At 56.5% G+C, this 13,907-nt stretch overlaps 1 protein-coding gene across 1 annotated transcript in view; it reads right to left on the bottom strand.

Annotated features, from left to right (window-relative positions):
* ptpro (protein tyrosine phosphatase receptor type O) overlaps window positions 1-13,907 on the bottom strand; it is a 138,229-nt gene that overhangs the window by 25,302 nt on the left and 99,020 nt on the right. The window contains exons 16-17 of the mRNA XM_079262982.1: window positions 13,675-13,743; window positions 11,311-11,394 (exon numbers count right to left, since the gene is read on the bottom strand). Of these exons, the coding sequence (XP_079119108.1) occupies window positions 11,311-11,394; window positions 13,675-13,743 (153 nt within the window). The remainder of the gene's footprint in view (window positions 1-11,310; window positions 11,395-13,674; window positions 13,744-13,907) is intronic.

Consider the following 13,907-nt stretch of genomic DNA (forward strand, 5'->3'; position numbering starts at 1 on the left):
GTCTGGTTCTGATCCAGTCCTGATCCAGTCCTGGTCTAGTCCTGATCCAGTCCTGATCCAGTCCCGGTCCAGTCCTGGTCCAGTCCTGATCCAGTCCTGGTCCGGTCCTGATCCGGTCCTGGTCCAGTCCTGGTCCGGTCCTGATCCAGTCCCGGTCCAGTCCTGGTCCAGTCCTGATCCAGTCCTGGTCCAGTCCTGATCCAGTCCTGGTCCGGTCCTGATCCAGTCCTGGTCCAGTCCTGGTCCAGTCCTGATCCAGTCCTGGTCCAGTCCTGGTCCAGTCCTGATCCAGTCCTGGTCTAGTCCTGGTCCAGTCCTGGTCCGGTCCTGGTCCAGTCCTGATCCAGTCCTGGTCCAGTCCTGATCCAGTCCTGGTCTAGTCCTGGTCCGGTCCTGGTCTAGTCCTGATCCGGTCCTGGTCTAGTCCTGATCCAGTCCTGATCCAGTCCTGGTCCAGTCCTGGTCCAGTCCTGATCCAGTCCTGGTCTAGTCCTGGTCCAGTCCTGGTCCAGTCCTGATCCAGTCCTGGTCTAGTCCTGATCCAGTCCTGGTCCAGTCCTGATCCAGTCCTGGTCTAGTCCTGATCCAGTCCTGATCCAGTCCTGGTCCGGTCCTGATCCGGTCCTGGTCTAGTCCTGGTCCGGTCCTGGTCTAGTCCTGATCCGGTCCTGGTCTGGTTCTGATTCAGTCCTGGTCCAGTCCTGGTCTAGTCCTGATCCAGTCCTGATCCAGTCCTGATCCAGTCCTGGTCTAGTCCTGATCCAGTCCTGATCCAGTCCTGGTCTAGTCCTGGTCCAGTCCTGGTCCGGTCCTGGTCTAGTCCTGATCCAGTCCTAGTCTAGTCCTGGACGGGTCCTGGTCCGGTCCTGATCCAGTAATGGTCTAGTCCTGGTCCAGTCCTGGTCCAGTCCTGATCCAGTCCTGATCCAGTCCTGGTCTAGTCCTGATCCAGTCCTGGTCTAGTCCTGATCTAGTCCTGGTCCAGTCCTGGTCCAGTCTTGGTCTAGTCCTGATCCAGTCCTGGTCCAGTCCTGGTCCAGTCCTGGTCTAGTCCTGATCCAGTCCTGGTCTAGTCCTGGTCTAGTCCTGGTCCGGTCCTGATCCAGTCCTGGTCTAGTCCTGATCCAGTCCTGGTCTAGTCCTGATCTAGTCCTGGTCCAGTCCTGGTCCAGTCCTGGTCTAGTCCTGATCCGGTCCTGATCCAGTCCTGGTCTAGTCCTGGTCTAGTCCTGGTCCGGTCCTGATCCAGTCCTTATCCAGTCCTGATCAAGTCCTGGTCTAGTCCTGATCCAGTCCTGGTCCAGTCCTGATCCAGTCCTGATCCAGTCCTGGTCTAGTCCTGGTCCAGTCCTGGTCCGGTCCTGGTCTAGTCCTGATCCAGTCCTAGTCTAGTCCTGGACGGGTCCTGGTCCGGTCCTGATCCAGTAATGGTCTAGTCCTGGTCCAGTCCTGGTCCAGTCCTGATCCAGTCCTGATCCAGTCCTGGTCTAGTCCTGATCCAGTCCTGGTCTAGTCCTGATCTAGTCCTGGTCCAGTCCTGGTCCAGTCTTGGTCTAGTCCTGATCTAGTCCTGGTCCAGTCCTGGTCCAGTCCTGGTCTAGTCCTGATCCAGTCCTGGTCTAGTCCTGGTCTAGTCCTGGTCCGGTCCTGATCCAGTCCTGGTCTAGTCCTGATCCAGTCCTGGTCTAGTCCTGATCTAGTCCTGGTCCAGTCCTGGTCCAGTCCTGGTCTAGTCCTGATCCGGTCCTGATCCAGTCCTGGTCTAGTCCTGGTCTAGTCCTGGTCCGGTCCTGATCCAGTCCTGATCCAGTCCTTATCCAGTCCTGATCAAGTCCTGGTCTAGTCCTGATCCAGTCCTGGTCCAGTCCTGATCCAGTCCTGGTCCAGTCCTGGTCCGGTCCTGATCCAGTCCTGGTCCAGTCCTGGTCCAGTCCTGATCCAGTCCTGGTCTAGTCCTGATCCAGTCCTGGTCTAGTCCTGATCTAGTCCTGGTCCAGTCCTGGTCCAGTCCTGATCCAGTCCTGGTCTAGTCCTGATCTAGTCCTGGTCCAGTCCTGGTCCAGTCCTGGTCTAGTCCTGATCCAATCCTGATCCAGTCCTGGTCTAGTCCTGGTCTAGTCCTGGTCCGGTCCTGATCCAGTCCTGATCCAGTCCTTATCCAGTCCTGATCAAGTCCTGGTCTAGTCCTGATCCAGTCCTGGTCTAGTCCTGGTCCAGTCCTGGTCCGGTCCTGGTCTAGTCCTGGTCTAGTCCTGATCCAGTCCTGGTCCAGTCCTGATCCAGTCCTGGTCTAGTCCTGGTCCAGTCCTGGTCCGGTCCTGATCCAGTCCTGGTCTAGTCCTGGTCCAGTCCTGGTCCGATCCTGGTCTAGTCCTGATCCAGTCCTGGTCCAGTCCTGGTCCGGTCCTGGTCTAGTCCTGATCCAGTCCTGGTCTAGTCCTGGTCTAGTCCTGGTCCAGTCCTGGTCCGGTCCTGGTCCAGTCCTGGTCTAGTCCTGATCCGGTCCTGGTCTAGTCCTGATCCAGTCCTGGTCTAGTCCTGGTCCAGTCCTGATCTAGTCCTGATCCAGTCCTGGTCTAGTCCTCATCCGGTCCTGGTCTAGTCCTGATCTAGTCCTGGTCTAGTCCTGATCCAGTCCTGATCCGGTCCTGGTCTGGTTCTGATTCAGTCCTGGTCTAGTCCTGGTCCGGTCCTGATCCAGTCCTGGTCCAGTCCTGATCCAGTCCTGGTCCAGTCCTGGTCCAGTCCTGATCCAGTCCTGGTCTAGTCCTGGTCCAGTCCTGGTCCGGTCCTGGTCTAGTCCTGGTCTAGTCCTGATCCAGTCCTGGTCTAGTCCTGATCTAGTCCTGGTCCAGTCCTGGTCCAGTCCTGGTCTAGTCCTGATCCAGTCCTGATCCAGTCCTGGTCTAGTCCTGGTCTAGTCCTGGTCCGGTCCTGATCCAGTCCTGGTCCGGTCCTGATCCAGTCCTGGTCTAGTCCTGATCCGGTCCTGGTCTAGTCCTGATCCAGTCCTGGTCTAGTTCTGGTCCGGTCCTGTTCCGGTCCTGATCCAGTCCTGGTCTAGTCCTGATCCAGTCCTGGTCTAGTCCTCATCCGGTCCTGGTCTAGTCCTGGTCCAGTCCTGATCCGGTCCTGGTCTGGTTCTGATTCAGTCCTGGTCTAGTCCTGGTCCGGTCCTGATCCAGTCCTGGTCTAGTCCTGATCCAGTCCTGGTCTAGTCCTGATCTAGTCCTGGTCCAGTCCTGGTCCAGTCCTGGTCTAGTCCTGATCCAGTCCTGATCCAGTCCTGGTCTAGTCCTGGTCTAGTCCTGGTCCGGTCCTGATCCAGTCCTGATCCAGTCCTTATCCAGTCCTGATCAAGTCCTGGTCTAGTCCTGATCCAGTCCTGGTCCAGTCCTGATCCAGTCCTGGTCCAGTCCTGGTCCAGTCCTGGTCTAGTCCTGATCCAGTCCTGATCCAGTCCTGGTCTAGTCCTGGTCTAGTCCTGGTCCGGTCCTGATCCAGTCCTGATCCAGTCCTGGTCTAGTCCTGATCCAGTCCTGGTCCAGTCCTGATCCAGTCCTGGTCCAGTCCTGGTCCGGTCCTGATCCAGTCCTGGTCTAGTCCTGGTCCAGTCCTGGTCCGGTCCTGGTCTAGTCCTGGTCCAGTCCTGATCCAGTCCTGGTCTAGTCCTGATCTAGTCCTGGTCCAGTCCTGGTCTAGTCCTAATCCAGTCCTGGTCTAGTCCTGGTCCAGTCCTGGTCTAGTCCTGATCCAGTCCTGGTCTAGTCCTGGTCCAGTCCTGGTCCGGTCCTGGTCTAGTCCTGATCCAGTCCTGGTCTAGTCCTGGTCTAGTCCTGATCCGGTCCTGGTCTAGTCCTGATCCGGTCCTGGTCCAGTCCTGATCCAGTCCTGGTCTAGTCCTGGTCCGGTCCTGGTCCGGTCCTGATCCAGTCCTGGTCTAGTCCTGGTCCGGTCCTGGTCCGGTCCTGATCCAGTCCTGGTCTAGTCCTGATCCAGTCCTGGTCTAGTCCTCATCCGGTCCTGGTCTAGTCCTGATCTAGTCCTGGTCTAGTCCTGGTCCAGTCCTGATCCGGTCCTGGTCTGGTTCTGATTCAGTCCTGGTCCAGTCCTGGTCTAGTCCTGATCCAGTCCTGGTCCAGTCCTGGTCTAGTCCTGATCCAGTCCATGTCCAGTCCTGGTACGGTCCTTGTCCAGTCCTGGTCCGGTCCTGATCCAGTCCTGGTCTAGTCCTGGTCCAGTCCTGGTCCGGTCCTGGTCTAGTCCTGATCCAGTCCTGGTCTAGTCCTGGACGGGTCCTGGGCCAGTCCTGATCCAGTAATGGTCTAGTCCTGGTCTAGTCCTGGTCCAGTCCTGATCCAGTCCTGGTCTAGTCCTGATCTAGTCCTGGTCCAGTCCTGGTCCAGTCCTGGTCTAGTCCTGATCCAGTCCTGGTCTAGTCCTGGTCTAGTCCTGGTCCGGTCCTGATCCAGTCCTGGTCTAGTCCTGATCCAGTCCTGGTCTAGTCCTGATCTAGTCCTGGTCCAGTCCTGATCCAGTCCTGGTCCAGTCCTGGTCTAGTCCTGATCCAGTCCTGATCCAGTCCTGGTCTAGTCCTGGTCTAGTCCTGGTCCGGTCCTGATCCAGTCCTGATCCAGTCCTTATCCAGTCCTGATCAAGTCCTGGTCTAGTCCTGATCCAGTCCTGGTCTAGTCCTGGTCCAGTCCTGGTCCGGTCCTGGTCTAGTCCTGGTCTAGTCCTGATCCAGTCCTGGTCCAGTCCTGATCCGAACCTGGTCTAGTCCTGGTCCAGTCCTGGTCAGGTCCTGATCCAGTCCTGGTCTAGTCCTGGTCCAGTCCTGGTCCGATCCTGGTCTAGTCCTGATCCAGTCCTGGTCCAGTCCTGGTCCGGTCCTGGTCTAGTCCTGATCCAGTCCTGGTCTAGTCCTGGTCTAGTCCTGGTCCAGTCCTGGTCCGGTCCTGGTCCAGTCCTGGTCTAGTCCTGATCCGGTCCTGGTCTAGTCCTGATCCAGTCCTGGTCTAGTCCTGGTCCGGTCCTGGTCCGGTCCTGGTCCAGTCCTGATCTAGTCCTGATCCAGTCCTGGTCTAGTCCTCATCCGGTCCTGGTCTAGTCCTGATCTAGTCCTGGTCTAGTCCTGATCCAGTCCTGAACCGGTCCTGGTCTGGTTCTGATTCAGTCCTGGTCTAGTCCTGGTCCGGTCCTGATCCAGTCCTGGTCTAGTCCTGATCCAGTCCTGGTCCAGTCCTGATCCAGTCCTGGTCCAGTCCTGGTCCAGTCCTGATCCAGTCCTGGTCTAGTCCTGGTCCAGTCCTGGTCCGGTCCTGGTCTAGTCCTGATCCAGTCCTGATCCAGTCCTGGTCTAGTCCTGGTCTAGTCCTGGTCCGGTCCTGATCCAGTCCTGGTCCGGTCCTGATCCAGTCCTGGTCTAGTCCTGATCCGGTCCTGGTCTAGTCCTGATCCAGTCCTGGTCTAGTTCTGGTCCGGTCCTGTTCCGGTCCTGATCCAGTCCTGGTCTAGTCCTGATCCAGTCCTGGTCTAGTCCTCATCCGGTCCTGGTCTAGTCCTGGTCCAGTCCTGATCCGGTCCTGGTCTGGTTCTGATTCAGTCCTGGTCTAGTCCTGGTCCGGTCCTGATCCAGTCCTGGTCTAGTCCTGATCCAGTCCTGGTCTAGTCCTGATCTAGTCCTGGTCCAGTCCTGGTCCAGTCCTGGTCTAGTCCTGATCCAGTCCTGATCCAGTCCTGGTCTAGTCCTGGTCTAGTCCTGGTCCGGTCCTGATCCAGTCCTGATCCAGTCCTTATCCAGTCCTGATCAAGTCCTGGTCTAGTCCTGATCCAGTCCTGGTCCAGTCCTGATCCAGTCCTGGTCCAGTCCTGGTCCAGTCCTGGTCTAGTCCTGATCCAGTCCTGATCCAGTCCTGGTCTAGTCCTGGTCTAGTCCTGGTCCGGTCCTGATCCAGTCCTGATCCAGTCCTGGTCTAGTCCTGATCCAGTCCTGGTCCAGTCCTGATCCAGTCCTGGTCCAGTCCTGGTCCGGTCCTGATCCAGTCCTGGTCTAGTCCTGGTCCAGTCCTGGTCCGGTCCTGGTCTAGTCCTGGTCCAGTCCTGATCCAGTCCTGGTCTAGTCCTGATCTAGTCCTGGTCCAGTCCTGGTCTAGTCCTAATCCAGTCCTGGTCTAGTCCTGGTCCAGTCCTGGTCTAGTCCTGATCCAGTCCTGGTCTAGTCCTGGTCCAGTCCTGGTCCGGTCCTGGTCTAGTCCTGATCCAGTCCTGGTCTAGTCCTGGTCTAGTCCTGATCCGGTCCTGGTCTAGTCCTGATCCGGTCCTGGTCCAGTCCTGATCCAGTCCTGGTCTAGTCCTGGTCCGGTCCTGGTCCGGTCCTGATCCAGTCCTGGTCTAGTCCTGGTCCGGTCCTGGTCCGGTCCTGATCCAGTCCTGGTCTAGTCCTGATCCAGTCCTGGTCTAGTCCTCATCCGGTCCTGGTCTAGTCCTGATCTAGTCCTGGTCTAGTCCTGGTCCAGTCCTGATCCGGTCCTGGTCTGGTTCTGATTCAGTCCTGGTCCAGTCCTGGTCTAGTCCTGATCCAGTCCTGGTCCAGTCCTGGTCTAGTCCTGATCCAGTCCATGTCCAGTCCTGGTACGGTCCTTGTCCAGTCCTGGTCCGGTCCTGATCCAGTCCTGGTCTAGTCCTGGTCCAGTCCTGGTCCGGTCCTGGTCTAGTCCTGATCCAGTCCTGGTCTAGTCCTGGACGGGTCCTGGGCCAGTCCTGATCCAGTAATGGTCTAGTCCTGGTCTAGTCCTGGTCCAGTCCTGATCCAGTCCTGGTCTAGTCCTGATCTAGTCCTGGTCCAGTCCTGGTCCAGTCCTGGTCTAGTCCTGATCCAGTCCTGGTCTAGTCCTGGTCTAGTCCTGGTCCGGTCCTGATCCAGTCCTGGTCTAGTCCTGATCCAGTCCTGGTCTAGTCCTGATCCAGTCCTGATCCAGTCCTGGTCTAGTCCTGGTCTAGTCCTGGTCCGGTCCTGATCCAGTCCTGATCCAGTCCTTATCCAGTCCTGATCAAGTCCTGGTCTAGTCCTGATCCAGTCCTGGTCCAGTCCTGGTCTAGTCCTGGTCTAGTCCTGGTCCGGTCCTGATCCAGTCCTGATCCAGTCCTTATCCAGTCCTGGTCTAGTCCTGGTCCAGTCCTGATCCAGTCCTGGTCCAGTCCTGGTCTAGTCCTGATCCAGTCCTGATCCAGTCCTGGTCCAGTCCTGGTCTAGTCCTGGTCCAGTCCTGATCCAGTCCTGGTCCAGTCCTGGTCTAGTCCTGATCCAGTCCTGATCCAGTCCTGGTCTAGTCCTGGTCTAGTCCTGGTCCGGTCCTGATCCAGTCCTGATCCAGTCCTTATCCAGTCCTGATCAAGTCCTGGTCTAGTCCTGGTCCAGTCCTGGTCCGGTCCTGGTCTAGTCCTGGTCTAGTCCTGATCCAGTCCTGGTCCAGTCCTGATCCGAACCTGGTCTAGTCCTGGTCCAGTCCTGGTCAGGTCCTGATCCAGTCCTGGTCTAGTCCTGGTCCAGTCCTGGTCCGATCCTGGTCTAGTCCTGATCCAGTCCTGGTCCAGTCCTGGTCCGGTCCTGGTCTAGTCCTGATCCAGTCCTGGTCTAGTCCTGGTCTAGTCCTGGTCCAGTCCTGGTCCGGTCCTGGTCCAGTCCTGGTCTAGTCCTGATCCGGTCCTGGTCTAGTCCTGATCCAGTCCTGGTCTAGTCCTGGTCCGGTCCTGGTCCGGTCCTGGTCCAGTCCTGATCTAGTCCTGATCCAGTCCTGGTCTAGTCCTCATCCGGTCCTGGTCTAGTCCTGATCTAGTCCTGGTCTAGTCCTGATCCAGTCCTGAACCGGTCCTGGTCTGGTTCTGATTCAGTCCTGGTCTAGTCCTGGTCCGGTCCTGATCCAGTCCTGGTCTAGTCCTGATCCAGTCCTGGTCCAGTCCTGATCCAGTCCTGGTCCAGTCCTGGTCCAGTCCTGATCCAGTCCTGGTCTAGTCCTGGTCCAGTCCTGGTCCGGTCCTGGTCTAGTCCTGGTCTAGTCCTGATCCAGTCCTGGTCTAGTCCTGATCTAGTCCTGGTCCAGTCCTGGTCCAGTCCTGGTCTAGTCCTGATCCAGTCCTGATCCAGTCCTGGTCTAGTCCTGGTCTAGTCCTGGTCCGGTCCTGATCCAGTCCTGGTCTAGTCCTGGTCCGGTCCTGATCCAGTCCTGGTCTAGTCCTGATCCGGTCCTGGTCTAGTCCTGATCCAGTCCTGGTCTAGTTCTGGTCCGGTCCTGGTCCGGTCCTGATCCAGTCCTGGTCTAGTCCTGATCCAGTCCTGGTCTAGTCCTCATCCGGTCCTGGTCTAGTCCTGGTCCAGTCCTGATCCGGTCCTGGTCTGGTTCTGATCCAGTCCTGGTCTAGTCCTGGTCTAGTCCTGATCCGGTCCTGGTCTAGTCCTGATCCGGTCCTGGTCCAGTCCTGATCCAGTCCTGGTCTAGTCCTGGTCCGGTCCTGATCCAGTCCTGGTCTAGTCCTGATCCAGTCCTGGTCTAGTCCTGATCTAGTCCTGGTCCAGTCCTGGTCCAGTCCTGGTCTAGTCCTGATCCAGTCCTGATCCAGTCCTGGTCTAGTCCTGGTCTAGTCCTGGTCCGGTCCTGATCCAGTCCTGATCCAGTCCTTATCCAGTCCTGATCAAGTCCTGGTCTAGTCCTGATCCAGTCCTGGTCCAGTCCTGATCCAGTCCTGGTCCAGTCCTGGTCCGGTCCTGATCCAGTCCTGATCCAGTCCTGGTCTAGTCCTGGTCCAGTCCTGGTCCGGTCCTGATCCAGTCCTGGTCTAGTCCTGATCCAGTCCTGGTCCGGTCCTGGTCTAGTCCTGGTCCAGTCCTGGTCCAGTCCTGGTCTAGTCCTGAACCAGTCGTGATCCAGTCCTGGTCTAGTCCTGGTCTAGTCCTGGTCCGGTCCTGATCCAGTCCTGATCCAGTCCTTATCCAGTCCTGATCAAGTCCTGGTCTAGTCCTGATCCAGTCCTGGTCCAGTCCTGATCCAGTCCTGGTCTAGTCCTGGTCCAGTCCTGGTCCAGTCCTGATCCAGTCCTGGTCTAGTCCTGGTCTAGTCCTGGTCCGGTCCTGATCCAGTCCTGATCCAGTCCTGGCCTAGTCCTGGTCCGGTCCTGGTCCGGTCCTGATCCAGTCCTGGTCTAGTCCTGATCCAGTCCTGGTCTAGTCCTCATCCGGTCCTGGTCTAGTCCTGGTCCAGTCCTGATCCGGTCCTGGTCTGGTTCTGATCCAGTCCTGGTCTAGTCCTGGTCTAGTCCTGATCCGGTCCTGGTCTAGTCCTGATCCGGTCCTGGTCCAGTCCTGATCCAGTCCTGGTCTAGTCCTGGTCCGGTCCTGATCCAGTCCTGGTCTAGTCCTGATCCAGTCCTGGTCTAGTCCTGATCTAGTCCTGGTCCAGTCCTGGTCCAGTCCTGGTCTAGTCCTGATCCAGTCCTGATCCAGTCCTGGTCTAGTCCTGGTCTAGTCCTGGTCCGGTCCTGATCCAGTCCTGATCCAGTCCTTATCCAGTCCTGATCAAGTCCTGGTCTAGTCCTGATCCAGTCCTGGTCCAGTCCTGATCCAGTCCTGGTCCAGTCCTGGTCCGGTCCTGATCCAGTCCTGATCCAGTCCTGGTCTAGTCCTGGTCCAGTCCTGGTCCGGTCCTGATCCAGTCCTGGTCTAGTCCTGATCCAGTCCTGGTCCGGTCCTGGTCTAGTCCTGGTCCAGTCCTGGTCCAGTCCTGGTCTAGTCCTGAACCAGTCGTGATCCAGTCCTGGTCTAGTCCTGGTCTAGTCCTGGTCCGGTCCTGATCCAGTCCTGATCCAGTCCTTATCCAGTCCTGATCAAGTCCTGGTCTAGTCCTGATCCAGTCCTGGTCCAGTCCTGATCCAGTCCTGGTCTAGTCCTGGTCCAGTCCTGGTCCAGTCCTGATCCAGTCCTGGTCTAGTCCTGGTCTAGTCCTGGTCCGGTCCTGATCCAGTCCTGATCCAGTCCTGGCCTAGTCCTGGTCGGGTCCTGGTCCGGTCCTGGTCTAGTCCTGATCCGGTCCTGGTCTAGTCCTTGTCCAGACCTAATCCAGTCCTGGGTCATCAGCTGAATCCTCATCAGCAATGGTCTCCATGGAAACGTCTAAAGAACTGGACTGAAGATCAGTGGAAATGGTGCCGATGGGGACTGGACCGTCGCCCGACCGGACCTAAACAGGTCCGATGGGGACTGGATCAGGACTGGACCGGACCTAAACGAGTCCGATGGGGACTGGACCGTCGCCCGAACCGGACCTAAACGAGTCCGATGGGGACTGGACCGTCGCCCGAACCGGACCTAAACGAGTCCGATGGTGACTGGACCGTCGCCCGAACTGGATCTAAACGGTTCCGATGGGGACTGGACCGTCGCCCGAACTGGATCTAAACGGTTCCGATGGGGACTGGACCGTCGCCCGACCGGACCTAAACAGGTCCGATGGGGACTGGACCGTCGCCCGAACTGGATCTAAACGGTTCCGATGGGGACTGGATCCTCGCCTGACCGGGCCTAAACGGGTCCGATGGGGACTGGAATGTCGCCCGAACCGGACCTAAACAGGTCCGATGGGGACTGGACCGTCGCCCGACCGGACCTAAACGTGTCCGATGGGGACTGGACCGTCGCCCGAACCGGACCTAAACGAGTCCGATGGGGACTGGACCGTCGCCTGAACCGGTCCTAAATGACTGGACCGTTGCCCGAACCGGACCTAAACGAGTCCGATGGGGACTGGACCGTCGCCTGAACCGGACCTAAACGAGTCCGATGGGGACTGGACCGTCGCCTGAACCGGACCTAAATGACTGGACCGTCACCCGAACCGGACCTAAACGGGTCCGATGGGGACTGGAATGTCGCCCGAACCGGACCTAAACGGGTCCGATGGGGACTGGAATGTCGCCCGAACCGGACCTAAAGGGTTCTGATAGGGACTGGACCATCGCCTGGATCCTTCATATCCAGTCCCCATCAGCTACCTAGACCTGGGACAACTCTGGTTCTGGTTCTGGATTAATTCAGTGAATCTTTCCTGTTTTTTGTGGACATATTGGAAGAACTGGACCAAGTCTGGATCGGAACTGGATCAGGGAACGTTTTTCTGAGAAAACCACCAAAGACTCTATGTTGCCTGGAGGTCTGAGAGTCCAGTTTGGCTCTGATGAGGACACACAGTGTCCCGGGTCGGTCCTGTGGGCGGTGGTTCTGCGTGGACACGCCCCCGAGTGCAGCAGGCGCTTACTTACCATGGATTAATATAAAAAGCCAAAAGATAGTCAGTCCAAAGGCAGGATGGCAGGAGGGTAAGGAAGGCGAAGAGGCTTCTTCGCCTGAAGGGGTCAAATAAACAGAAAAACAAAAAGACACAAGAGAGAATGAAGACAAACAGCAGGGGGACGGGTGGGGACAGGACATGGGACTCCATTAGTAAAGAGGCACAGAGCTGGACATTAGTGCTGAACACAGTTAATGCATCCCGCTGCAGGACGTCTGTCAGCAGCCGCTCCGTCGCCTGGGGCAACCTCCAGCTTCATCCTGAGACAACCCCGCAACCCCCTGACCAACACGGCATCTCAGTCCCCAGGCATCAAACCGCCGGAATGTCCACTACCTCGCCGGAACGTCCACTACCTCACCGGAACGTCCACTACCTCGCCGGAACGTCCGCTACCTCGCCGGAACGTCCACTACCTCGCCGGAACGTCCACTACCTCGCCGGAACGTCCACTACCTCGCCGGAACGTCCATTACCTCGCCGGAACGTCCACTACCTCGCCGGAACGTCCACTACCTCGCCGGAACGTCCATTACCTCGCCGGAACGTCCACTACCTCGCCGGAACGTCCACTACCTCACCGGAACGTCCACTACCTCGCCGGAACGTCCATTACCTCGCCGGAACGTCCACTACCTCGCCGGAACGTCCACTACCTCGCCGGAACGTCCACTACATCGCTGGAACGTCCACTACATCGCTGGAACGTCCACTACCTGCTCCAACAGGACGGAGTAACGAACAAGCAACAACAAGCAGCTTCTGTTTCTACGGAAACCTGATGGAACCGCCTACAGCTCAGAGAAGGAGGGCTCTGATTGGGTGGATCAGAAAAGTTTCCTCTTCATCTCTAACAGGAAGTGATGTCATAGTTCCTTCATGTCTAATTTAAGCCTTAAACCTCCATCAGATCTATGTTCATCTATCTATGTTCTCTCAGATATATTCCAGACAACCCACTGTCACGTTGCCTGGAAACTTCTGTTTCACCTGGACACGATGATGAAGCGGCTTCCTGCCAGATGTTCCACCAATCAGAGTGCTTGGCTTGACGGTAACGTCCAATCAGGAAGCAGTTTTCGACAGCCTGTGTGTCAATTTTACACCATTTTAGTCTCATTATCCTGGAGACTCTGCTGGTTTACATCACAAACCAGGTGGAACAGCAAATAAAGCTGTTTGTGGAGGAGGAATCGGTCCCTCTATCATCTCCATGGTAACTGTCTTCATTCCATCCTATAAATTCTGGTTTCAGGTAAAACAGCACCGCCTGGTGGAATCCTCTGGTAACTGTTGGCCAGCCGAAACCAGGTCTATTCTATTCTATTCTATTCTATCCTACAGTCATGTAGCAGACCCTTTCATCCAAAGCGACCTGCATCTGAGAGTGAGAACAACACAGCAGGAAATGCACCAGTAGGACCATCATAGGAAGGTCCTGGTGGACTGCTGGAGTCCAGTAGGACCAGGTGTTGACATGTAGAACTACAGGCTGTACTTTTCTTCCCTCCCCACAGTATTCCCTGTTAAAATAAAAGAATGAATACTGGAATATTCGTTGTAAAGAACTGGACCAGGTTCTCCAGCTCTGAGTTAAACTAAGAGCAGAACTGAGGAGCTGAGTCTGCAGCTTACAGCAGATCAGGACTCTGCAGGTCGTTCCACCATCGTGGAACAAAAGAGGAAAAGAGTCTGGTGGTGGTTTAGTCCCATGTAGTCATGGTAACACTAGGCGTCTTCCACTGGTAGAGTGTAGCTGTGGAGAGGGAGTGCAGCTCTGAATGGAGGAGTGAAGGTAGACAGGAGACGTTTGACTTGTTTTGTAAACCAAAAGCAGAGCTCTGAGTCTGAGGCTCTGCAACTGGAAACCAGTAAAGGGTGATTAGCAGCCAGTTTGAACTGGTTGAAGACCAGACGTGCTGCTGGTTCTGGATCATCTGCAGAGGTTCTCCTGTTTCCAGTCTCCACTCGCTTAAACCGCACTCTGATGGAGATGTTTCATGATGGAAGCCGAAGTTTTGCCTTCACTGACCGTCTTTCAGCCGTTATATTAATCTGCAGGCCGGAGCGTGCAGTAAGTTAAGCCCCGCCTTCCCTGCACCCGAGCCCCGCCGGCGCCGAGGCTGCAGGGAAGGCGGGGCTTAACTTACTTCCTGCTTTCACGCCGTTTAAAACAGCTGAATCCACAGCAAACCATCTTCATCACCGTTACCACCATCATCTTCATCGCCGTCATGACAACAACCTCTATCATCACCACCATCCTCATCTTCACCACCATCATCATCATCGTGCTGCTGTGATTGGCTGTTACTAAGGAGGAAGAGGAGCGTACCAGTTGTAGGGAAGCTTCCCGTCTCGCTCAAACGACGCAAAGTTGACGAACGTCTCGGCGCCACATTGTCTGCAACAGAAGCAGGAAGTCAGACGTCATCCAGCAGAACACACACACACACACACACACAAACATGATAAAAAAAATTTAACTACAATAAACAAACGTCATGAACAATAAATATTGAAGTTTTTTTTAATCAAAGTGCCATGCAAGTGGGACTAGGCTGTGCA

Source organism: Telmatherina bonti, assembly GCF_933228915.1.
Source record: "Telmatherina bonti genome assembly, chromosome: 23".
NCBI classification, from domain to species: domain Eukaryota; kingdom Metazoa; phylum Chordata; class Actinopteri; order Atheriniformes; family Telmatherinidae; genus Telmatherina; species Telmatherina bonti.